The sequence below is a fragment of the Hyla sarda genome, chromosome 12 (genome assembly GCF_029499605.1).
Source record: "Hyla sarda isolate aHylSar1 chromosome 12, aHylSar1.hap1, whole genome shotgun sequence".
Lineage (NCBI taxonomy): Eukaryota > Metazoa > Chordata > Amphibia > Anura > Hylidae > Hyla > Hyla sarda.
In genome coordinates, this window is record NC_079200.1 from 52,491,771 (window position 1) to 52,519,372 (window position 27,602).

At 44.8% G+C, this 27,602-nt stretch overlaps 1 protein-coding gene and 1 long non-coding RNA gene across 8 annotated transcripts in view; one reads left to right on the forward strand and one right to left on the reverse strand.

Moving 5' to 3' along the window:
• Window positions 1-849: 849 nt before the first annotated feature.
• The window catches only part of LOC130296354 (protein kinase C delta type-like), a 33,192-nt gene continuing 6,439 nt past the window's right edge, over window positions 850-27,602 (forward strand). The window contains exons 1-2 of one of the 6 annotated variants that reach the window (XM_056547787.1): window positions 850-996; window positions 2,062-2,090. In XM_056547787.1, coding sequence (XP_056403762.1) covers window positions 885-996; window positions 2,062-2,090 — 141 coding nt within the window. In that variant the 5' untranslated portion in view covers window positions 850-884. Of the gene's footprint in view, window positions 997-2,061; window positions 2,091-25,940; window positions 26,323-27,602 lie in introns of those variants that run through there. The other 5 variants (XM_056547788.1, XM_056547789.1, XM_056547792.1 and 2 more) reach the window with 5 other exon arrangements.
• Window positions 11,916-26,025, reverse strand: LOC130296359 (uncharacterized). 2 transcript variants are annotated; one of them, XR_008849194.1, is made up of 5 exons: window positions 25,923-26,025; window positions 20,687-20,755; window positions 19,340-19,440; window positions 14,050-14,320; window positions 11,916-12,025 (listed from the first exon to the last, which is right to left on the reverse strand). It is a non-coding gene; the product is annotated as an uncharacterized LOC130296359 (long non-coding RNA). The 2 variants fall into 2 exon arrangements; XR_008849193.1 differs by having other exon boundaries at window positions 25,873-25,971.

Consider the following 27,602-nt stretch of genomic DNA (forward strand, 5'->3'; position numbering starts at 1 on the left):
GTCTGACAGATTTTTGGAACAGTGGTACGTGAAAATGAAAAATGTAATTTTTCATTTGCACAGCCCACTGTTCCAAAGATCTGTCAAACGTCAGTGGGGTGTAAATACTCACTGCACCCCTTATTAAATTCTGTGAGGGGTGTAGTTTCCAAAATGGGGTCACATGTGGGGGGGTCCACTGTTCTGGCACCATAGGGGCTTCCTAAATGTGACATGCCCCCCAAAAACCATTTCAGAAAAACTCACTCTCCCAAAAAAAGGGGGGTGATTCAAACTTTTAATAGGGAAGGGGTTAAATGATCTTTATTCACTTTTTTTTCACTTTTTTTTTTGCAGTGTTATAGGTCCCATAGGGACCTATAACACTGCACACACTGATCTTTATCATTGATCACTGGTTTCTCATAAGAAACCACTGATCGATGATTCTGCCGGCATTGAGCAGTCATTCGGCGATCAGACAGCGAGGAGGCAGGTAGGGACCCTCCTGCTGTCCTGTAAGCTGTTCGGGTTGCCGCGATTTCACTGCGGCTATCCCGAACAGCTCCCTGAGCTCACCGGCAGGGTTTCACTTTAATTTTAGACGCGGCATTCAACTTTGAACACCGCGTCTAAAGGGTTAATAGCGCGTGGCAGCGCGATCAATGCCGCACGCTATTAGCCACGGGGCCCGGCCGTTGTTAGAGGCCAGGCCCGACCCTCTATGACGGTAGATTATAGGTTGGGAGCGGACACAGGGCGTACAGGTACACCCTGGGTCCTTAACAGGTTAATATATTTGCTTTTTCCTGATCCCTGTTTATAATTTCTTCTTTATCGTTTTTTAAAGGGTCTACACTTTCATTTTTAAAAACTGCCCAAGTTGAAAATAAAATCTATTTCACATGGTGGCTATAAACCCCACAAAAGAAAATACCTCATGTCGCTTGCTGATATACTGCAGGAGGGACTCCGAAATGGCTGCTCTACAGGGTAATATACGCGTCCTCTGTGGCGGTAAGTTCTGTGTAAAAGGCGCTGTGAACGGCTGATTCCAACATTTGAGCCAAAATTACTAACAACTTGCACCAAATGATAAATTTGGTGCATGTCCACGAAAACCAAAGTGAAAAAAAAGGGTAAAAAGAAACTGTCAACAGGCAAAATTGATAAATTGGGGGAGATTTCTCAAAACCTTTCTAGAGGAAAAGTTCCTGAGTTGCCCATAGAAACCAATCAGATCGCTTCTTTCATTTTTCAGAGGCCTTTTCAAAAATGAAAGAAGCGATCTGATTGGTTGCTATGGGCAACTTAGAAACTTTTCCTCTAGACAGGTTTTGATAAATCTCCCCATTGTGTTTAAACTGGCGAGGAAAAGCCCCCTAGTTAATAGTCAGGGCATGCTTCATGTGTAGTGAAGTGGCTAGACGGCCTAGGGGTTATTTTTATGTTTTGTTTATTTTTGTTTATCCTGCTACCTGCTTAATAAACCTGGCGAGGAGCCAGAATTGCAGAAAGGACTTGCTGTTTGCTGGTTTATTGCGAAAAAACATGTCCTTTGGCTACAGCAAAGGACGATCCCAGAGTGAAACCACTAAACATTATTTAGCTTAATCTGGAATACTATGACTCGTTGTACCAGCGTTTCCCAACCAGGGTGCCTCCTGCTGTTGCAAAACTACAACTACCAGCAAGCTTGGACAGCCAAAGGCTTGCTGGGAGTTGTAGTTTTGCAACAGTTGGAGGCACCCTGGTTGGGAAACACTGCACTCTACTCTTTCATGGCTCTATCAGCTGAACAGCACAATTCCTAGGCCATTTTGACTTTTTAAAGTTAGGACCTGTAAATGTGCGGCCTGTAGATAAGGTGACATATTTAGATACATTTTAATGGCAAATCTGTCCAGTTGTTTATACAGTATAATGGCTGCCATTAGTAGTTGTCACCCTTTGAAATGTCGCAAGTGGTAGACCAGAATAAAAATATTGCATGGAATATTGTCAGGTGGTTTCCAATGTTTGGTGGCACAACTATAATGTATACTGTCCGGTTAGAATCATTTTTGTTCTTTTCCCTCACAGCCGCTGGTTCTCAACCAACAAAACCCCAGGTAAATCTCATTGTTAATTTTCGATTCAGATTCTTTACATGTCTTTTTCATGTGTCTAGCTTCTGTGTTTGGCAAACAAATCCCTCTGAACTGCTGCTCACTTATTCTGACATCCACTTCTCAGGAAGGGGCATGTCTGAGGCAAGCACTGAGCCTGCCCTCACTCACCATGAATTCACTTCCTGCTGTTCTGTGTCTCTTCATCCAATCACTGCAGGCTGCTCTGTAAGCCCCTCCTCTCTGTTTTTCATGTTGCAGTCTGATAGGACAGGAGTGAGCACAGAGTAGTGCTAGTCCCACTCTCATTTAGGCTGCATTTACACTACGTTTCGTCCATATGGGGACCGAATCCAGCTGGGGGATGGGAAAACCGGGCACTCCCATATCACAGCTGGACCCCATATCATTAATTGGAATGAGCCGACCGGAGTCAGATAGTGACTCCGGTCGGCTCATTTTTGCCCCATATCCAGTTTTCGGGCTGGACTGCGTGGTATGAAAACCGGATACGGGGCATAAATGAGCCGACCGGAGTCACTATCTGACTCCAGTCGGCTCATTCAAATGAATGAGATAGGGGTCGGGTCTGGGATACGAGAGCGCCCGGTTTTCCCATCCCCAAGTTTGATCTGGTCCCCGTATGGACAAAACGTAGTGCGAATGCAGCCATATTGGTCTTGACTAGGGGATATTATAGCTACTAAAGCCTACCATCCACCAACCCCCCAAAGCCCCCCTTTGTAACGAGGAATCCCTTACCTTAAACATGACAGACACAGTGTTGGTGGTAACAAGGCCACAGCAGCCCCTTTATTAAATATCAAACCATAAATAACAATAAAACATTGTAAGGCAACCTTGTATGAACATCATACATAACATTGAATAAAACATTCTTAACATAAGTTAACCAATTAACATGTCCCTAATACAGGAGGAGGACCTGAAGGCACTGTTACCGAGCCCAAGCTAGAATGGGGCCTCACTTGCTCCTAGCCGTTAGCGCCTGCACAGGAGCACCATTTTGTGAGGCCCCCCAACCATCCTGGGAACCCATGTTCCCTTGCAGAATTTTCCATCGGGCTGGGACCGCTCCCAGCCCACCTCCACACTGTATCCCATCACCTCCATGCCATCCACTTTTACCTCCAGGTCTCTCTCCTGCCACCGCCACAACGGCGACAAGTGACTCCTCACTTGTCCCCGTTCCGCCACAGACTAAGTGCTCGCTCCACCACCTCCCGAATCTCCAAGATCCACAGATCCATACCAAAAATATTCAGATGAACGCCATCATCATCCAAGAACTCCGAAGAGCTCCCCTCCAATTCTCTATGACACACCACCAGGCCACCATTACGGGCCACGAATTTGCCCACCGCCTTATTGAGTTTAATCCGTGCTCTATTTATGGCAACCACAGACCTGGCCTGCCTCCATTTCCTCCTGGCCACCCTTTCAGACCACACGATGATCAGGCCCGGAAAGGACGACCACAATCGCAGCAAGTCCAGCTTGATGTCTCGGGTCAGATTCCGGGATCTCCTCACACCCAAATCATTCCCCCCTAGGTGTATGACAAGGACGTTGGGGGCTCTGTCCAAGTGTACAAAAAACTGAACCCTGGCCAACAACTCCGCCCACCGCATTCCACTCTTCCCCAACCAGTGGACCTGACCTGCCGAACTCGCCAAGCCCAACTGCCGGCCCGCCGGACGAACACCAGCCCGCACCCCACCCCTCACCACATAGGAGTGGCCGATAATCCACACAAGTCCCGGGCCACCACCTGAAAGACAAAAAACAATAACAAAATACAAACCGCACTCCCCCAACACACAACAATCACAGCAAATGAGGACGAACATACAACTGAAACCTCTCCGACTCCCACCTCCCAATCCGCCTAATGATCTCGGGTCCCAAGCCCCAACAAGACGCCTCGGTAGCCGCCCCAATGCGGAACGAATGCGAGCTATAATCCCGTGCCACACAACCCACCGCAGCCAAACATTTCCGAAAAACCCCCACGAATTGAAAACGCGATAAAAAACTCCCGTCTGCATGAACCAATAAAGGACCCACAACCCTCACCTCCAAAAAAGCCGTATAGCAAAAAAACGGACACATATCCGAGCCCTGTAAGGCCGCCAAATGCACAGTAACCCCACGACCCTCCTGATCCGTTTTTGAACGGCGCAGAAAACAACGCAAAACCCCACCTTCCAAACTAACATCCGAAAAAAGCAAGCCTACAACACGCTGCCTACTGGGGGCCACCAACTCCGAAATCCGAAATGCCCCAAAAAACGCCAAGACAAACGCCAATCAAAACAAACAACGCTCGTAATCCGAAAAACAAATCCCTTCCAACACCGCCCCCAACCGACACAAAAGCGGAAAAGTCACCGGACGCTTCAAATCCCTGGACACCGCCCCCCTCCGAAACCCACGCAGTGCCTGACGCACCAAAAACGACTTAGAGACGTCCGGCAAACCACGAACTTTGAACCAGAACGCAAAAGCCGACATCCGATGGCTAATCCCTGCCGGAGACACGCCCTCGCAAAACGCCCTACCAACATAATATAATAGGGCCGCCTCCCAATCTGCAGGGGCGCCCGTAAACGACAACTGTACCAGTAGCGTCTCCCAGTCCGACCACCAGCGTCGATAAGAAGCCCAAGTAGCCTGGCTTACTGACCGACAGACTAAAGCGAGCGCCACCTCTAAACCAGACGCCACAGCCATTCCGGACACGGAAGGCCGGTCACCTCGGCCTCCGGCGTCAGTTCCCGGAAATGGTCCCACTGTAAGCGAGAGAGAGCGTCAGCCACCGAATTATCCACCCCCGGCACATGCAACGCCACCACCTGAGAATTAAGCTCTAGCACCCTCAACACTAATCGCCTCAGCAACGTGACCACTGGGGGAGAACTCGCCGTCTGGTTGTTGATAGCCAAAACCACCCCCAGGTTGTCACAATGGAAGCACACCTTCCTATTGCGAAACAGCTCCCCCCATACAAACACTGCAACCACGATCGGGAACAATTCCAGGAACGCAAGGTTCCTAGTCAGCCCCGTCTCCCGCCATACCTCCGGCCATTGCCCCACACACCACTGACCCTGAAGGTAAGCCCCAAACCCGCAGGCCCCAGCCGCATCGGTATACAGATCCAGGTCAACGCTCGATACCGACCTCCCCATCACCACAGAGCGCCCATTATACCGCCCAAAAAAATCCTCCACCACCCATAGGGACCTATAACACTGCACACACTGATCTCTTATGCTGATCACTGGCGTGTATTAACACGCCTGTGATCAGCATTATCGGCGCTTGACTGCTCCTGTCTGGATTTCAGGAACGGAGCAGTCATTCGTCGATCGGACACCGAGGAGGCAGGTAAGGGCCCTCCCGGTGTCCGATCAGCTGTTCGGGACGCCGCGATTTCACCGCGGCGGTCCCGAACAGCCCGACTGAGCAGCCGGGTCACTTTCACTTTCACTTTAGAAGTTGCGGTCAACTTTCGCGATCGGCGATGTGTGGTATTAGCCGCGGGTCCCGGCCGTTGATGAGCGCCGGGACCGCCGCGATATGATGCAGGATCGCGGCACGATCCCGCTTCATATTGCGGCAGCCGGCGCAGGACGTAAATATACGTCCTGCGTCGTTAAGGGGTTAAAGAAGTTTTCACCATTTAAATATACAGCTCCCAGAATTACTTAAAGGGGTACTCCACTGGAAAACATTTACTTTTATATCAACTGGTGCCAGAAAGTTAAACAGATTTTTAAATTACTTCTATTTAAAATCTTAATCCTTACAGTACTTATCAGCTGCTGTATGCTCCACAGGAAGTTGTGTAGTTCTTTCCAGTCTGACCACAGTGCTATTTGCTGACACCTCTGTCCATGTCAGGAACTGTCCAGAGCAGGATAGGTTTGCTATGGGGATTTGCTCCTACTATTGATAGTTCTTGACATGGACAGAGGTGTCAGCACAGAGCACTGTGGTCAGACAGAAAATAAATTAAAAAAGAAAAGAACTTCCTGTGAATCACTTATACAGCAGCTAATAAGTACTGGAAGGATTAAGATTTTTAAATAGAAGTAATTTACAAATCTGTTTAACTTTGTAGCACCAATTGATAAAAAAAAATGTTTTCCAGTAGAGTACCCCTTTGAGCAGTGGTGAGGTTATGCTGGGAGTTGTAGTTTCACTCACCATAACTGTAGAACTTACAAGCGACTACAGCTCTGATAGGACACAGAGAGGAGAATGTACAATGATATCAGTGATTACAGGTGACGTCTTCTCTATAGTCTTTTCTTATCTAATTCAGATGGTACATACCGCCTGGTCCAGCTAAAACTTCTGTCTGTAGAATGTGACGCCCAGACGTCTCCTCACTATGTCAGCGCATTCTCATCCTCTATATGAAAACAAGTATTATTATAAACCTGCCAGACACTGTATCCTCTAAATATAATACTACTATACACTATATTCTTTGATTATAAACCTTCCATACACCATACCCACTGAATATAATACTACCACACACTGTGCATTCTGAATATAATACCAACACATACTGTACACTCTGACTATAAATCTGCCACATACTGTACCCCTGAATATAATACTACCACACACTGTACATTCTGAATATAATACTACCACACACTGTATATTCTGAATATAATACCATCACATACTGTACCCTCTGAATATAAATCTACCACATACTGTACCCCTGAATATAATACCGCCACACACTGTACCCCTGAATATAATACTACCACCCACTGTACCCTCTGAATATAATACTACCACAAACTGCGCCCTCTGAATTTAACGTTGCCATACAGTGCACCCTCTGAATATAATACCACAACTGCAGTAACACCCCTCAAAATCCGTTAGCTGATGCTATTACCACGGGAGGGGGGTTTTGGTGGTGTTGCTAGTGGATGATGGGGGTGCTACTACTGAGGGGGTGTTGCTGGAGGATGATGAGGGTGCAACTGGCCATCCCCCCTGGCAGTATCACCCCCATCATCCATCCACAGCATCATCCTCCTGGCAGGAGCACCGCCATCATCCACCATCAGGATCTGCAGATGGTGGTGCTACTGCTGGTGGGGGGGGGGGGGGTGTTGGTGGATGATGAGGGTGCTACTGCCAGGGGGGAGCATTAGGTTGGCAGCAGTTCCCCCACTTTAGGTAGGCAGCAGTTCCCCCACATTAGGTAGCATATTTTCCCCACATTAGGCAGCATAGATTCCCCACATTTGGTACATGTTCCCCCACATTAGGTAGCAATTTCCCCACATTAGGTAGCACAGATTCCCCACATTAGGTAGCAGTTTCCCCACATTAGGTAGCATAGATTCCCCACATTCGGTAGCACAGATTCCCCACATTAGGTAGCAGTTTCCCCACATTAGGTAGCATAGACTCCCCACATTAGGTAGCATAGAATCCCCACATTAGATCGCTGTTTAACACCCCCCCCCCCACAAAAAAAAAACACATACAACACAGAGAGACACACACACAAACACACACACAGTCAGAGAGACACACACTCACAGACAGACACACACACAGAGTCACAGTCACACACACAGAGTCACACACAGTCACACACACAGAGTCACACACACACACACACACAGAGTCACACACTCACACACACACAGAGTCAGAGTCACACACACACAGAAAATAAGGCATACTTGGCACACCAGAAGGCCTCCTACATAATTCCAATACAAGAAATTATTGTGGGCAGGGGTGTAGCGCTCCTGGGTCCCCCTGCAACACACACACACACAGTCACATACACACACACAGAGTCACACATTGTCACATACATACACACACACAGAGTCACACATAGTCACATACATACACACACAGAGTCTCACAGTCACATACATACACACACACACACACACACACAGAGTCACACACAGTCACATACATACACACACACACAGTCACATACATACACACACACAGAGTCACACACAGTCACATACATACACACACACAGTCACACACAGTCACATACATACACACACACACAGTCACACACAGTCACATACATACACACACACTAACACAGTCACACAGTCACATACATACACACACACAGAGTCACACACAGTCACATACACACACACACAGTCACACACAGTCACATACACACACACACAGAGTCACACACAGTCACATACATACACACACACAGAGTCACACACAGTCACATAGATACACACACACACAGAGTCACACAGTCACACACACACAGAGTCACACACACACAGAGTCAGAGTCACACACACAGAAAATAAGGCATACTTGGCACACCAGAAGGCCTCCTACATAATTCCAATACAAGAAATGATTGTGGGCAGGGGTGTAGCGCTCCTGGGTCCCCCTGCAACACACACACACAGTCACATACACACACACAGAGTCACACATTGTCACATACATACACACACACACAGTCACACATAGTCACATACATACACACACACAGAGTCACACATAGTCACATACATACACACACACACACAGAGTCACACACAGTCACATACATACACACACACACAGAGTCACACACAGTCACATACATACACACACACACAGTCACATACATACACACACACACAGAGTCACACACAGTCACATACATACACACACACACAGTCACACACAGTCACATACATACACACAGAGTCACACACAGTCACATACATACACACACACAGACACAGTCACACAGTCACATACATACACACACAGTCACACACAGTCACATACATACACACACACAGAGTCACACACAGTCACATACATACACACACACAGAGTCACACACAGTCACGCACACACACACAGAGTCACACACAGTCACATACATACACACACACAGAGTCACACACAGTCACATACATACACACACACAGAGTCACACACAGTCACATACATACACACACACAGAGTCACACACAGTCACATACATACACACAGAGTCACACACAGTCACATACATACACACACACACACACACACAGAGTCACACAGTCACATACATACACACACACAGAGTCACACACAGTCACATACATACACACACACAGAGTCACACACAGTCACATACATACACACAGAGTCACACACAGTCACATGCATACACACACACACATACAGAGTCACACACAGTCACATACATACAGACACACAGAGTCACACACAGACAGTCACACACAGACAGTCACACACAGTCACACACAGACAGTCACACACAGACAGAGACAGCGACAGACAGAGAGACAGACACACACACTCACCCATCCAGCGCAGCACTCCTTCTCTCCTGGCGCCCTGCGAGTGACGTCACTGACGTCCCATGCGGGCGCACAGCGGCGATGAGGGCCGGGGGGCAGCTGACGGACGTGCGCACAGCGGCGATGAAGGGCGGGGGGGGGGTGGTTGCTGACAGGCGCACAGCGCAGGTGAATGCCGGGGGGGGGAGTGCTGTCGGACGGGCGCACAGCGCAGGTGAAGGCTGGGGGGGTGCTGCGCAGCGTCTTGGTGTCACCCCATTAGGTTGGTGTCACCCGGTGCGGGCCGCAACCCCCGCACCCGGGTCGCAACGCCACTGTATGTGTGCATTAAACCTTTTTTCTGCATGTAGTTTAGTTTTCCTGTAGTCTAAATCGGGAGTCACTAAACTCACATAACATTGATTTTCAGACCAAGTTTTCATAGAAAACATTACCCGTTCCTTCTTACATGTGTTACCTGCTTAAAAAAAGTCTCAGGGTCAGTTTACAAAAATCTATTTATTTCTAAGAGTTTGTAGCCTTGGGAGCCCCAAATATAAAGCTGTTTCCATTTTGTTACTATACTTCACAATTCTCGAGATATAGGGATTTTACTATTTGGGTGACTATCTGCACTTTCCCTGGAGGGCAAGAACTTTATATATAAAGTTGATCAGCAACTAAAATGACAAAAAGACAGCACCTCTTGGGGGGGGAGAATTTATCAATGCTTACACCGGAAATCTTGCAAAGACACAGAAAAAACAAATTTTTTTTTTTTTTTTTTTAAACAAATATTGTTTGCTTGCACAAAATGTCTTGCTTTTTTTTTTACACCAGAAAATGGGCATGCAAGCCTTGGTAGATTCTTCCTATGAGTCCCTTACCTTCTGATCTTGTGCACATGTTTAGGCGATCCTCAGGCCTATAAAACTACTGTTAAAACTAATATTTGTTAAAGAGAACCTGTCACCAAACAAAACTTTTAATATATTGTTCCTTATGTAATTATAAGACACTTTGCTATTTACTTGCTGTTAAAATTCTCAACCTTTATATGTTTTTTCGTGTGATTCATAAAACAGCCACTAGGTGGCTCTGTTCTGTTCCCTGCCGCAAGTCAAACAGTTAGTTTGGTCTCCTCCCGGCCTGGCAGGAGACCAAACTCAGGAAGTGTATGCGGGGTATGGCGAGGCACAGCTCTCGCAAGCTTCAGTGACGCCGAGCAAGTGAGCAAGGGGAAAGGTATGATGCAGAGCTTTTTAAAACACTGGATTTTTTTAAGAGCAGGAGGGGTGTTAGGAGTAATTAGGGAATATAATCCGTGGATACTGAGAAATAACCACAGCTTATGTCTAGAACTATATTTTTTTGTTCCTATATCCATTTTTACGTAGATAAATAGACAAACCAAAACAGACAGCAAAAAGTAATTGTAATCCACGTGACCTTCATAATCATCACCTCCATAATCTTCAGTTTGTCTCCACACATCTATAGGCCGGGTTCACACACAGTATTTTGGTGAGTCTTTATAACCAAAACTAGGAGTGGATCCAAAATACAAAAAAAGTGCCAATCTTCCCATTCTAGTTTTTTCTGCATTGGTTCTACACTTGGTCTTGGCTAAAAATACTGACCAGAATATTATGAATCCGACCTAAGATAAATTTGTATTTGCGATGTCTTTTCTTTATATAAAATAAAAGCAGACTTTTTGCATTATGGGTATCAATGTTTTTTGTTTGGGTCAAAGCCAAAGTGCATTTACTCATAGTTGAGCTTGACTGTAGCTGCATCAGGTTATGTAGCTTCAGTTCCAGCTTTTTACTAGCCGCTCTTGACCTCCTAGCCCGTCCTTATATCCCAACCTCATATTCCATCCTCATATACCGTCTCCATATTCCGTCCTCATATCCTGTCCTCATATCCCGTCCTCATATCTCAACCTCATATCCCGTCCTCATATCCCGTCCTCATATCCCGTCCTCATATCCCGTCCTCATATCCCGTCCTCATATCCCGTCCTCATATCCCGTCCTCATATCTCATCCTCATATCCCGTCCTCATATCCCATCCTCATATCCCGTCCTCACATCCCGTCCTCATATCCCGTCTTCATATTCCGTCCTCATATCTCAACCTCATATCCTGTCCTCATATCCCGTCCTCACATCCCGTCCTCACATCCCGTCCTCACATCCCGTCCTCACATCCCGTCCTCATATCCCGTCCTCATATCCCGTCCTCACATCCCATCCTCACATCCCGTCCTCACATCCCATCCTCACATCCCGTCCTCACATCCCGTCCTCATATCCCGTCCTCATATCCCGTCCTCATATCCTAACCTCATAATTCATCCTTTGTACTTTCTAACTTGTGGCCATATCTAATGACATATTGTGGAGGGACACTATGGTGCCTTTGGAGTGTAGTAAGAATTGTTTTAGGTAAGACAAAAGACATGACATCTTTTGCATATATAACTAAATGTTTTATTTATTTAGGTTTTTATGAATCTGGTATTGAACTTCTGCTCTGAAGCCTGTAGACGTGCCGACATTGCACATATAGTCGGTTACCTGGAATAAGAGGAAATAATATAAGATTTAGATGTTAAGTAACATAACATTTTTCCTCAGCATTGTCACATTGCATCCCAAATTCTCCCACTTTTTATTTACCCTAGAATGACGTCAATATCTGCAAGGTACGATGACCGACAAGCTGGTATACAATATATGAATGTATACAGAGAATTGGCTAAAGCATCTCAGTCTTTAGTTTCAGACACATTAAAGGGGTTCTCCGCTGCTCAGCGTTTGGAACAAAATGTTCCGAATGCTTAGAGTCGGCACCGGGAGCTTGTGACGTCAAAGCCCCGCCCCTCATGAAGTCACCCCCCGCCCCCTCAATGCAAGTCTATGGGAGGGGGCGTGACAGCCTATATACTTGCATTGAGGGAGTGGGGTGTGATGTCATGAGGGGCAGGGCCATGATGTCATGAGCTCCCGGCGCTGGCTCTAACCATTCGGAACAATTTGTTCCAAACACTGAGCAGCAGAGTACCCCTTTAAAGGCATATTCCCATCTCATCAATTGGGTTTTCTGTCCACCCCTGGCAGGTCTGCAGCCACTGGAGGTGGTCAGGAAAGCCAAAGCAATGAATTTGCGTAACCTTCATTGACTTTATTGGGAATTATGTATACAACATAGCCCCACCAGCAGCACTGGAGTTACATAAAGAGTAGTAGTGCACCCAAAATTAAAATTCTGGGCCGAAACCGAAAATTTAGGAAGTGCTTGCCTGAAAACTGAAACCAAAACTGACCCAAATCTCCCAGCAGGTTTTGCTATAGATCAATAATATGCAACCTGTGGCTCTGTAGCTGGGGAAGGAGTAAAACTCCCAGCAGGCAATGATAACTACCAGCAATGCAAAAGGGGCAGTAACACAATAAAGTGCATGTACCACTATAGTACACCTTTGGCTGTCAGGACATGCTGGGAGTTGTTGTTTTGCAACAGCTGGAGGCACCCTGGCTGAGAAACACTGGTCTATGGAGCCTGTCTAGTGCAACTGAACAGAGACCACGGCAATCTGAGGAGTGAAGCACATAAACACATTCTTCTCCCCATCTGTTCTTAAAGGAAAACTCCAGTGGAAAACATTTTTTTTTAATCAACTGGTGCCAGAAAGTTAAACAGATTTGTAAATTACTTCTATTTAAAGTGTAGTCAGGTAGAAAACAGACATGGTCGCACATCTACAATCTTGTGCAATGATCCAATTGCTTCTCAGCATAATATCAAAAACTAACAGGTTGTTAGTATACGTTTTGATCAAAAAGTACAAAGCCCCCTCGCCACGTCAAGGCCACCTATTTAGAGTGGGTCCCTAACGTCCCTAGCATAAAATGGCGTAGCACTGGGCGGCGGCCACCACCGCTGCGACACCAGTGCCCACAGGGGGAACGACCCACTGGAAGAGCGGCCCCAATGCCACTCAAACCAGTCTATGGGTCGCACCTCCCCGCAGACACGGCACCACTGTGTTTTCTATCCCCTCATTTTTTTGTTTGAACATGTGCTGCACTCTTCCCCACCCCCTCAGCCCAACCCTATATAAGTAGTAGTTAGCTGCACATGGGCCATTTCTTTCCTAGCTGCCTCCCAGTCTGACTGGGAGAGTATGGTAAGTGAGCTATAACATCCTGTTCCCATTGGTGTGGTGCTGTGCGGTGTCCGTTGCTGCTGTGGCGCCGTGTCTGCGGGGAGGTGCGACCCATAGACTGGTTTGAGTGGCGTTGGGGCTGCTCTGCCAGTGGGTCATTCCCCCCCGTGGGCACTGGTGTCGCGGCGGTGGTGGTCGCCGCCCAGTGCTGCGCCATTTTATGCTAGGGACGTTGGGGACCCACTCTGGATAGGTGGCCTTGACGTGGCGAGTGGTTGTACTTTTTGATCAGAAATGTATACTAACAACCTTTTAGTTTTTGATATTATGCTGAGAAGCAATCAGATCATTATACAAGATTGTAGATGTGCACCATGTCTGTTTTCTATCCGAATTCATACTTCTATTTAAACATCTTAATCCTTCCAGTACCTATCAGCTGCTGTATGCTCCACAGCAAGTTCTTTTCTTTTTGAATTTCTTTTCTGTCTGACCACAGTGCTCTCTGCTGACACCTCTGTCCAGTCAGGAACTGTCCAGAGTTACATAGTTTTTTTTGCATCGTTTTCTTTCTAGATACACTGGCCCAGTAAAAATGCTAACAAACGTGCACATATAATGAGTTTTGATTGTTTTTGTTTCCTTGATTTGTATTAGTTATGTCCAATGCAAGGGGAATTGTATTCTGCAACTGCATGTTCATCTGAAAGACAAGAAAACAAATGAATAACTTACGTTTATTAAAGGGGTACACTTTGGTCGAATTTTTTTTTTAAATCAACTGGTCCCAGAAAAATAAACAGATTTGTAAATGACTTCTATTTATTAGCTGCTGTATGCTCCACAGGAAGTTATATTGTTGTTTTATGTCTGGCCACTGTGCTCTCTGCTGACACCTCTGTCCATGTCAGGAACTGTCCAGAGTACAAGCAAATCCCCATAGCAAATCTCTCCAGCTCTAAACAGTTCCCAACATGGACAGAGGTGTCAGCAGAGAGCACTGTGGTCAGACAGAAAGGAAATTCAAAAAGAAAAGAACTTCCTGTGGAGCATACAGCAGCTGATAAATACTGAAAGGATTAAGATTTTTAAATATAAGTAATTTACAAATCTGTTTAACGTTTTGGCACCAGTTGATTTTAAACATTTAGTTTCCACTGGAGTACCCCTTTAAAGCCGACAAATCTGTAGCAATGTGTGATGTCATCTTGTCTGTGTGAAGCTAAATCTCTGAGGAATGTTTCCAGTACCTTGTAGAAAGTATGCCATAAAGAATGAAGGCAAAAGGGGCTCCAACCCGGGACTAGCAAGGTGTACCTAATAAAGTAGTCAGTGAGTCATTGCCAAATGTTAAAGGGGTACTCCGGTGGAAAACTTTTTTTAATTTTTTTGATCAACTGGTGCCAGAAAGTTAAACAGATTTGTAAATTATGTGATTCCGAGAGATGTCAGCTCACCCGATCCTCCGCACGGCAATATGAAGCCTCCAACTTAAGAAGAAATGTGCAAAAAGCCAGCGGTATGCAAAACTTCCCCTTTATTGAATTCCAAGATAAAACCTCGACATGGAAACGTCTCAAATAACAATCGATAAAACCTCCTGGACAAGCAACATGACGCGTTTCAAGTCATGTGACCCTTCATCAGATGCATGATGAAGGGTGACAGGACCTGAAATGCATCATGTTGCTTATCCAGGAGGTTTTATCGATTGTTATTTGAGACGTTTCCATGTCGAGGTTTTATCTAGGAATACAATAAAGGTGAAGTTCTACATACCGCTGTCTTTTTGCACATTTCTTCTTAAATTTTTAAATTACTTCTATTAAAAAATCTTAATCCTTCCAGTTCTTATTAGCTGCTGAATACTACAGAGGAAATCATTTTCTTTTTGGAACACAGAGTTCTCTGCTGACATCACTAGCACAGTGCTCTCTGCTGACATCTCTGCCCATTTTAAGAACTGTCCAGAGTAGGAGAAAATCCCCATAGAAAACATATGCTGCTCTGGACAGTTCCTAAAATGGACAGAGGTGTCAGCAGAGAGTACTGTGGTCATGATGTCAGCAGAGAGCTCCGTGTTCCAAAAAGAAAATAATTTCCTCTGTAGTATTCAGCAGCTAATAAGTACTGGAAGGATTCATATTTTTTAATAGAAGTAATTTATAAATCTGTTTAACTTTCTGGCACCAGTTGATTTAAAAAAAAAAAAAAAAAAAAAAAAAAAGTTTTCCACCGGAGTACCCCTTCAGTTTTTCCGTTTTTGCATTTTTGTTTTTTGCTCCTTGCCTTTAAAAAATCATAACTCTTTCAAATTTACACCTAAAAATCCATATGATGGCTTATTTTTTGCGCCACCAATTCTACTTTGTAATGACATCAGTCATTTTGCCCAAAAATCTATGGTGAAGCGGGAAAAAAAATCATTGTGCGACAAAATTGAAAAAAAAACGCTGTTTTGTAACTTTTGGGGGCTTCCGTTTCTACGTAGTACATTTTTCGGTAAAAATGACACCTGATATGTATTCTGTAGGTCCATACGATTAAAATGATACCCTACTTATATAGGTTTGATTTTGTCGGACTTTTGGAAAAAATCATAACTACATGCAGGAAAATTTATACGTTTAAAATTGTCATCTTCTGACCCCTATAACTTTTTTATTTTTCCGTGTATGGGGCGGTATGAGGGCTCATTTTTTGCGCCGTGATCTGAAGTTTTTAACGGTACCATTTTTGCATTGATAGGACTTATTGATCACTTTTTATTCATTTTTAAATGATATAAAAAGTGACCAAAAATGCACTATTTTGGACTTTGGAATTTTTTTGCGCGCACGCCATTGACCGAGCGGTTTAATTAATGATATATTTTTATAATTCGGACATTTCCGCACGCGGTGATACCACATATGTTTATTTTTATTTTTATTTACACTGTTTTTTTTTTTTATTGGAAAAGGGGGGTGATTCAAACTTTTAATAGGGGAGGAGTTAAATGATCTTTATTCACTTTTTTTTTAAACTTTTTTTTTTGCAGTGTTATAGGTCCCATAGGGACCTATAACACTGCACACACTGATCTTCTATGTTGATCACTGGTTTCTCATAAGAAACCAGTGATCAACGATTCTGCCGCATGACTGCTCATGCCTGGATCTCAGGCACTAAGCAGTCATTCGGCGATCGGACAGCGAGGAGGCAGGTAGGGGCCCTCCCGCTGTCCTGTCAGCTGTTCGGGATGCCGCGATTAGCCGCGGCTATCCCGAACAGCCCGACTGAGCTAGCCGGGAACTTTCACTTTCACTTTTAGCCGCGCGGCTCAGCTTTGAGCGCGCGGCTAAAGGGTTAATAGCGCGCGGCGCCGCGATCGGCGCTGCGCGCTATTAGAGGCGGGTCCCGGCTTCACTATGACGCCGGGCCCGCCATGATATAACGCGGGGTTACTGTGTAACCCCGCGTTATATCAGAAGAGCAGGACCAATGACGTACAGGTACGTCCTTGGTCCTTAAGGGGTTAAGATTCCTCCCTCTGATTTCCCAGAGGTTATAAGATGCTCATGCTCAACATATACAAGGCATCTTTGGATTCCCAATGACCAGTGTAGGCCCCTTTTATGCCTCAAGTACATTCAAATCCTAATAGATTACCGTACACCACTGAGGTTCACATATGGCATACTTGTACCTTTGTAAAAATTACATATATTTTCCTGTTATTCTTCCAATTTTAAGCAAGGAACCAGTGAGACTACCACTAATTTAACCCTTTCACTGCCAATATTTTATCTTTTATTTTTACATAAATATAAAACTTTATTAAATGTTTTGCTGACATTTTTCAATACACACAAGTATTTCATTAAAATGAACTTTTACTATAAGGGCAATCCAGAGAAAATAAACAATTCTGCCATTTCTTGGTCCCTTAGATGAACCAAACTAGAATTTGTTTTTAATATCATGTATACATATGTCTGCCCTTTAAGGCTATGTGCACACACAGTATTTTGAGACTCGTTTGGCTTTGGAAAAGTAAATTTTTACAGGCAAAAATGAGTATGAAACCTTCAGACATTTTTCTGGCATAGTGTGTGAACATAGCCTAAGACACTGTAGGACTTTGTATAACACACGCTTGCTTTCCTTTAGGGTAGGGTCACACATAGCACATCACAGCAGGTTTCCCGTAGCTTAAATTTTGCTTGCAAATTTTTTTGTTTGCGAAATTACGTAAGCAGAATTTCCTCCATGGAAAAACGCAAGTGGAATTTTGGCTGCGAGAAACCTGCTGCGGTTGTGCTAAATGTGACTTGCCACATAGGCTGGGAAACCTATAGATCTCATATATTTCTGTATACTCGGTTCACAGGGAGTTAAAGGGTTGCTCCATTGGAAAGACGGGGGTTTAGTGGAGAAAAAATACTGCATGACCAATCTTTTTATTCCGCTCAACTCCCCTAAAATACAGTACATCTGATGGACCCCATTCTACTTAATGGGATAAATGTGGACCTGGTGGTGTCAGTTGTGCTCCGGCCCGTTTAGGGTCCATTTTACGCAAAAATAAAATAAAAAAAACCCGAGCAGACCCTGAACCAGTCAGAGCACAACAGTCAGTGTGAGCCTAGAAAGTGTTTATCCATGTAAGGATCCACATGAAATGTACAAGAACCAACAAGATGAATAGAAGAAATTGAAGGGTTCTTCTGAACGTTCTTCACGAGTTATAGAGTATGTCCCACGATCTTGTTAAATTTTATAATCCCCCCAGTTCTCTGCCCCCATCATGATAAACCACCCCCTGCCTTTATTTTTATTATTTGTTAGTTTTCCACCTTGATATTCCTCTGTATTTTCTGCTCAGTCTCAGTCAGATTCACAGACTGGGAAGGGGTGTTCCCCAGCAGGCGTGACATCATATGAAGCCATACAGGGGAGAACTTCCTCCCTCACTCTGCTACACACAGCCCAGAGCAGTTCAGTGTGAGATGGGCTATGATTGGATAAGGCTACACACACCCCCCTCAGCATTCCAGACGGCATTTTCTGATTTTGGACTTCTGTCAGGCCAACAGAAGTCCCAACTTTGTGCATGAGAAGGGGGGGGGGGGGGGATGTGCTTTGGACAAGTATGGAGACACCTAGTGGCAGCTTTTCTAAACACAAAATAAAACATAGAAAACTTCATTTTTTTAAAACAATGTAGAAAAGATTTAGAAAGATTTTTTATTCATCATAAGGAGTGCAATAGCAGGGACTGGTTTTAATGAGGTGCCCATATAAAGCCCATTTGGACATTCAACTTTTTGCTGCTATAAGGGTTTGGCTTAAAGGGGCACTCCAGTGGAAAATATATATATTTTTTTTAAGTCAACTGGTGCCAGAAAGTTAAACAGATTTGTAAATTACTTCTATTTAAAAATCTTAATCCTTACAATACTGCTGTATACTCCAGATGAAGTTCTTTTTTCTTTGAATTTCTTTTTTGTCTGACCAAGGTGCTCACTGCTGACACCTCTGTCCGTTTTAGGAACTGTCCAGAGTAGGAGCAAATCCCCATAGCAAACCTCTCCTGCTTTGGACAGTTCCTGACATGGACAGAGGTGTCAGCAGAGAGCTGTCCGTTGGCTGTCCGGGCATGCTGGAAGTTGAAGTTTTGCAACATCTGGAGGGCCACAGTTTGAGACCACTGTCTTACAGTTTTCTAATCCCATCTTACCTGTCTCATAGTAATCGTAGATTTTCACTATGGCTGGTTTCAGGTCCTCGACTTTATTATCTTGTTCAACAGAGAATGAAAGATTGACAGTCTTGTCCCAACTACAAAGAAAAGGTTGGTTAATATGGCTGATCTGGAGTCAGAAATTCATTGTGTTAGCTATACCTCAAGGTGGGAAAATGTTGCATAACAGCACATTTAAGGTTGGTTTCTACACAGATTTTTTATGGCGTTTTTTGGATAACTTCCACTGCATTTTTTCAGCTAGAAGTGGATCCAGTAAAACAGAGAAGTATACAGTGGTCCCTCAAAATACGATGGTAATCCGTTCCAAATGGACCATCGTGCAATGTAAAGTATAGGACAGTGGTCTTCAACCTGCAGACCTCCAGATGTTGCAAAACTACAACACCCAACATGCCCGGACAGCCAACGCAGGTTGAAGACCACTGGTATAAGAAGTTGTAATCACCTGTCCCCACCGCTCCGGATCGTCATCGCACGTCACCGCTGCCCTGGATGTCGCCTTCCATCGCTTTCGCCGCATCCCCGGGGTGTCCCCGACGCTCCGGCAAGGCCTCTGCTTCCCAGTCATCCTTGCTCTACGTCGACTATTGGATGACGGGACGACGTGCGCGGCGACGTGATGATGACGATGGAGAGTGCCGACGATGCAGGACGTGCCGGAGCCCCGAGGACAGGTAAGTGATCGTCAGCGGACCACATGGGGCACCGTAAATGGCTATCCGGCGGCAGCTGAAGCAGTCTGCGCTGCCGGATAGCCGTTTGTGCGATGGCCCCGACATAGAAAAGCATCGTATGTTACATAGTTAGTACGGTCGAAAAAAGACATATGTCCATCAAGTTCAACCAGGGAATTAAGGGGTAGGGGTGTGGCGCGATATTGGGGAAGGGATGAGATTTTATATTTCTTCATAAGCATTAATCTTATTTTGTTCCAGGAATGTATCTAATCCTGTTTTAAAGCTGTTAATTGTTCCTGCTGTGACCAGTTCCTGAGGTAGACCGTTCCATAAATTCACAGTCCTCACGGTAAAGAAGGCGTGTCGCCCCTTGAGACTAAACTTTTTTTTCTCCAGACGGAGGAAAATTGAAATGTTGAAATGATCGTATGTCGGGGGGTCACTGTAAGTCCTTCCTTTATATGTCCTATTCCTTTTGAATCCACTTCTGGCTTTGGCTCAAAAACTGCAGTGGCGGTTCTCCATATAAAATGCCAGTAAAACCTGTGTAGAAAACTAGCCTTACTCCGAATATAATATATAGACAAGCGTTATTAGTACTTATCAGCTGCTCTTCTAGTGAATGTCATGTATGTGATCTCACCTCCTGCAGATACAAGGTCACCATGTCAATCTGGATTTCACTTCTTTTTATCAATTTCTCCTTTTCTAACTGTGAAGAAAAAAGGATCAAAGTTCAGGTTATAGTTAGAGATGAGCAAACCTTCAAAAATTCTATTATTCTCGAGTAGGGATCGACCGATTATTGGTTTGGCCGATATTATCGGCAGATAATCACGATTTTGGGCAATTGCCTCCCCCATCCCCGGTTTTATAATTACCTGTTCCCGGGAGCCAAGGTCCACGCTACTTCTGGCTCCTGCTGCGTCCTGCTATTTTTTTTTTATTCACATATACAATATGTCCACTTTATGTTTGCATCATAAAATTTAAGTTTTTTTTTTACTTTTGGAAGACATCAGAGGGCTTCAAAGTTCAGCAGCAATTTTCCAATTTTTCACAATTTCCAAACTCACAATTTTTCAGGGACCAGGTCAGGTTTGAAGTGGATTTGAAGGGTCTTCATATTGGAAATACCCCACAAATGACCCCATTATAAAAACTGCACCCCCCAAAGTATTCAAAATGACATTCAGTCAGCGTTTTAACCCTTTAGGTGTTTCACAGGAATAGCAGCAAAGTGAAGGAGAAAATTCACAATCTCCATTTTTTACACTCCCATGTTCTTGTAGACCCAATTTTACAAAGGGTAAAAGGAGAAAATTTATACTTATATTTGTAGCCCAATTTCTCAGAAGAGAAGGAGTCATATTTGGCTTTTTGAGAGCAAATTTTGCTCGGGGGCATGTCGCATTTAGGAAGCCCCTGTGGTGCCAGGACAGCAAAAAAAAACACATGGCATACCATTTTGGAAACTAGACCCCTTCAGGAACATAACAAGAAATAAAGTGAGCTTTAATACCCCACAGGGGTTTCACGACTTTTGCATACGTAAAAAAAAAAAAAAAAAAAAGTCACTAAAAGGTGTGTTTCCCCCCCAAATTTCACATTTTTGCAAGGGTTAATAGCAGAAAATACCCCCCAAAATTTGTAACCCCATCTCTTCTGAGTATGGAGATACCCCATAAGTTGACCTGAAGTGCACTACGGGCGAACTACAAAGCTCAGAAGAGAAGGAGTCATATTTGGCTTTTTGAGAGCAAATTTTGCTCGGGGGGGCATGTCGCATTTAGGAAGCCCATATGGTGCCAGGACAGCAAAATAACCCACACATGGCATACCATTTTGGAAACTAGACCCCTTGAGGAACATAACAAGGTGTAAAGTGAGCATTTACCCCCCACTGGTGTCTGTCAGATCTTTGGAACAGTGGGCTGTGGAAAATTTTTCATTTGCACAGCCCACTGTTCCAAAGATCTGTCAGACACCTGTGGGGTGTAAATTTTCACTGCACCCCTCATTACATTCCGTGAGGGGTGTAGTTTCCGAAATGGGGTCACATGTGGGGTTTTGGTTTTTTTGCGTTTGTCAAAACCGCTGTAACAATCGGCCACCCCTGTGCAAATCACCTCAAATGTACATGGCGCACTCTCCCTTCTGGGCCTTGTTGTGCGCCCCCAGAGCACTTTGTGCCCACATATGGGGTATCTCCGTAGTCAGGAGAAATTGCATTACAAATTTTGGGGGGCTTTTTTCCCCTTTACCTCTTGTCAAAATGAAAAGTATAGGGCAACACCAGCATGTTAGTGTAAACAAATTATTTTTTTACACTAACATGCTGGTGTAGACCCCAACTTCACCTTTTCATAAGTGGTGAAAGGAGAAAAAGACCCCCAATATTTGTTAGGCAATTTCTCCCGAGTACGGCGATACCCCATATGTGACCCTATACTGTTGCCTTGAAATACGACAGGGCTCCGAAGTGAGAGCGCCATGCGCATTTGAGGCCTGAATTAGTGATTTGAATAGGGGTGGACATAGGGGTATTCTACGCCAGTGATTCCCAAACAGGGTGCCTCCAGCTGTTGTAAAACTCCCAGCATGCTTTGACAGTCAACGGCTGTCCGACAATACTGGGAGTTGTTGTTTTGCAACAGCTGGAGGCTCCATTTTGGAAAGAGTGGCGTAACGGACGTTTTTCATTTTTATTGGGGAGGGGGGCTGTGTAGGGGTATGTGTATATGTAGTGTTTTTTACTTTTTATTTTATTGTGTGTAGTGTAGTGTAGTGTTTTTAGGGTACAGTCACATGGGCGGGGGATTACAGCGAGTTTCCCGCTGCGAGTTTGAGCTGCCGCGCAAAATTTGCTGCATTGCAAACTTGCAGCCTGATACTCACTGTAAGCCCCCTGCCCATGTGTCACAGGGGGGGGGGGGGACCTCCAGCTGTTGCAAAACTACAACTCCCAGCATGCACAGTCTATCAGTGCATGCTGGTAGTTATAGTTTTGCAACAGCTGGAGGCACACGGGTTGGGAAACACTGAGTTAGGAAACAGAAAATGTTCTCAGGCATGCTGGGAGTAGTAGTTTGGCAACATCTTTAGAGCCAGATGTTGCCAAACTACAACTCCCAGCATGCTTGGAGTTGTAGTTTTGCAACATCTGGAGGACTGCAGTTTGCAGACCACTAATACAGTGGTTCCCAATCTGTGCCCTTCCAGATGTTGCAAAACTACAACTCCCAGTATGCCAAAACTGTCCAGGCATGCTGGGATTTGTAGTTCTGCAACATCTGAAGGGCCAAATGTTACAGAACTACAACTCCCAGCATGCCTGGACAGTAAGGGCATGCTGAGGATGTGTAGTTTTGCAACATCTGGAAGGGCACAGTGGTCCCAAAACTGTGGACCTCCAGAAGTTGCAAAACTGCAACTCCCAGCATGCCCAGACGCCAAGGGCTGTCTGGGCATGCTGGGAGTTGTAGTATACAGGGTCCCAATACAGCAATGCACCTCGCTTTACGGCGATGTGCATTGCTGTAAAGGGCCCGACCGCGGCTGAAGAGGAACTCAACTGTCGCCGCCGCCGCCGTCTTCATCGCCGGGATCCGGGTCTTCAGGGATGAGGTAAGTACCGAGGCCGGGCCCCAGCACTCCCCTGTCCCCCGCCGCATCCTCCGGTCTTCCTCCCATCCTCTCCGGACTTCAAGGGGCTGGGCATGGCGGGAGGAAGTAACCGCCCCTCCCCCTGCGATTGGTCGGTTAACTAACCAACGGATCGCAGGGGATCGGAGGAGGTGACAGGCTTGCCACCTCGCTCCTATACTTTAGCATGGTCCTGGCTGTCTGTGACAGCCAGGATCATGCAAAATTACCAGGCGGTAGGGTCCCAGAGACACGATCAGCCCGGTATCGCCGCAGATCGCAAGGGTGATTTCCCTCGCGATTTGCGGCGATCGCCGACATGGGGGGCCTACATGGCCCCCCTCGGCATCCGGTTCCGATCTCTGCCCGGCACGCGGCAGGGACCGGAAAACACCAGGACGTATGGGGACGTCCTGGGTCCTTAAAGCCCAGGGTGCGGGGACGTCCCCGTACGTCCTGGGTCCTTAAGAGGTTAAAGGGGTATTCCAGGCAAAAACTTTTTTTTTATATATCAACTGGTTCCTTAATCCTTCCAATAGTTATCTTCAGATAATACTGCTCAATGATGATGTCACGTCCCGGGAGCTGTGCATGATGGAAGAATATCCCCATAGGAGCTGGACAGCTCCCGAGACGTGAGTCATCAGAAAGCAGTTAGACAGAAAGCAGCAACTCAACTTCAGAAGCTAATAACTATTGGAAGGATTAAGATTTTTTTTAATAGAAGTAATTTACAAATCTGTTTAACTTTCCGGATCCATTTGATATATAAAAAAAAGTTTTTTTTCTTTTTCCCTTAGGGGAGATTGATAAAAACCCGTCCATCAGATCACTTTTTTTTAATTTTGCAAAGGCCTTTTCAAAATGAAAGAAGTGATATGATTGGTTGCTATGGGCAACTACATTCTGCAGTTTTGTGTGAAATACTCTGAAATAATTGTGTGAAAAGTTAGGATTTTTTTTTTATTCCAGATTCTTTACTTGTAAGAAAGATATAGGATTATATATATAATTTATGCCACATACATTAGGTATTTATGTGCATCTATGTCTACTCTTTGTTGACATCATTTGTTAAATGTTATTTTACTTTTTTAGGACATTGACGGGGTTTAGAAATTTGGCAACAATTTTGTAAATTTTATATTTTTAGAGACCAATTCAGTTCAGAAGTGGATCTGAGGGGCCTACGTGTTAGAACCCACTCATTATATGAACTGTACCCCTCAAAGTAATAAAAATGACTATTAGCCGTGAAGTCATGATACTCCGGCCCCTGTATCGCCAGTCATTACGCACAGAGCGAGTTTGCTCTGTGCAGTGATGACAGCGGGGTGCCACAGCCGAGATCGCGGGGGTCCCCAGCAGCGGGACCCCCGCGATCAGACATCTTATCCCTTTGGATAGAGGATAAGATGTCTAGGGTAGGAGTACCCCTTTAAGTACCAGGGCACCAAGATGTATATTTACCTCTAATGGGAGAGATTTATTAAAACCTGTGCAGAGGATAAGTTGACCAGTTGCCCATAGCAACCAATCAGATCGCTTCTTTATTTTATTTTTTTAAATGAAAGCAGCGATCTGATTGGTTGCTATGGGCAACTGCTCCACTTTTCCTCTGCACAGGTCTTTATACATCTCCCCCAATGTTCTTAAGGGGTTATCATTCTGATAATACACTGTAACAAAAACCTCCTTATGTCCCTATCATCAGGATAACACACTGTAACAAACCTCCTCCTCATGTAATAACCTTACTACTGGGGTGACACACTGTAACAAACCTCCTCCTCATGTAATCTCCTTACTACTGGTGTGACACACTGTAACAAACCTCCCCATCATGTAATTTCCTTACTACTGGGGTGACATACTGTAACAAACCTCCTCCTCATGTAATCTCCTTACTACTGGGGTGACACACTGAAACAATCCCTCTCCTCATGTAATCTCCTTACTACTGGGGTGACACACTGTAACAAACCTCCTTCTCATGTAATCTCCTTACTACTGGGGTGACACACTGTAACAAACCTCCTCCTTATGTAATCTCCTTACTACTGGGGTGACACACTGTAACAAACCTCCTCATCATGTAATCTCCTTACTACTGGGGTGACACACTGTAACAAACCTCCTCATCATGTAACATCCTTACTACTGGGATGACACACTGTAACAAACCTCCTCCACATGTAATCTCCTTACTACTGGGGTGAGACACTGCAACAAACCTCCTCCACATGTAATCTCCTTACTACTGGGGTGGCACACTGTAACAAATCTCCTTCCAGGTAATTACATGTGACATGTGACCTCTCCTCCAGCTCAGCCCCGCCTCCTCCACAGCATCACACAGGTCCTTCAACCATGATCTTTTCTCTCCTCCACAGCTAAGCTCCGCCCCCACATGTGATGGTGACATCATCACAGGTCCTACACCTCCAGCATCTAGCAGTCCGGGCCAGGGGAGGAGACAGAGGGAGGGTAAGAACAGAGAGGTCGGTCCTGCAGGACTAAAGTAACAGGGACGGCATTCCTCCTGTGGAAAAAACAAAGGAACGCCGTTCCTGCAGGACTCGAGCCCTGTTTGTTTCACAGAAATTAAATCAAAGTGGAAGTGGAATTCAAAATGTAATAATTTTTTTTTGACAGATGCTATTTTGTTCTGACATATTTAACACCTTAAGACTAAGTTTCTTCTTGTTTTTTTGTGCTGCGTCTTTTGGGTTGGAAAAAAATGCCTGAAAAAGCGCCAGTGCAATGTCCTGCGTCTGGTGTTTTTTTGGCGTTTTTTCTTGCGTTTTTTCATTTGTGTGGAAGTTGCACCTTGGCAGTTTTTTCTGGTACCAAAAATTTGTTCAGCACAAAAAAAAAAAAAAGAAAAAAAAAAAAGGATGCAGCAGTGATGGAAAATTTTTATTAAATGAAATGTATATATTTTATAACAATATTTTTATTATTTTTTAATATAGTGTGTGTGTGTTTCACTTTTTTCTCTATTTTTTTTTTTTTTTTTTAGGTAGTACTACTCCCAGCATGGAACACACTGTTCCATTATGGGAGTAGTAGTACCTGTACTAATAGACATATCGCCCCGGGTGTCAGTCCTGACACCCGATACGATCGTCCATAATATAGTAGAGATGCAGAGCGGCTCTATACAGCGCTCACATCTCTGCTCTGTACTCCGGCCAGTGATGTGAATAGAACATCATTCATATTTTCCGCAAAGAGCTGTAGCCGGATGGTGGCAGCCAATCACAGCTCTGAGGGAAATATGAATGATGTTCTATTCATATCACTGGCCGGAGTACAGAGCAGAGATGCGAGCGCTGTATACAGCCACTCTGCATCTCTGCTATAGACAGGACGATCGCAGCCTAAGGCTAAGTTTCTGCTTTTTTTTTGTGAAAACGCCAAGAAAAACGTCAATTCTGCCGCATGGCGTTTTTTCGGCCAAAAAACGCTGCAGCCAAATGTTAGCTGTAAATCAATGAGAAATCGCAAAATTCTTATTCCACTTGGTGTTTTTCACTTTGGTGTTTTTTTTTTATGCTTTTGGCGTTTTTTCACTCTTTTTTGGCGTTTTTCAGATCCTCAGTATTCGCAGCATGTTGAGCCACTGGCGATTTTTTTTGTCAAAATCGTGGCGTTTTTCTCCCATAGAAGTCTATGAGAGTGAAAAAACGCCAAGAAAAACCATATGGGGGTTTTAACTAGTGTTGAGCGGCATAGGCCATATTCGAATTCGCGAATATTCGCAAATATATGGATGAATATTCGTCATATATTCGCGAATAATCGCATAATCGTAATATTCTAGTTTTATTTCCGCATATGCGAAGATTCGCGTATGCGAAAATTAACATATGCGAAAATTAGCATATACAAAATTAGTATAAGCGAAAATT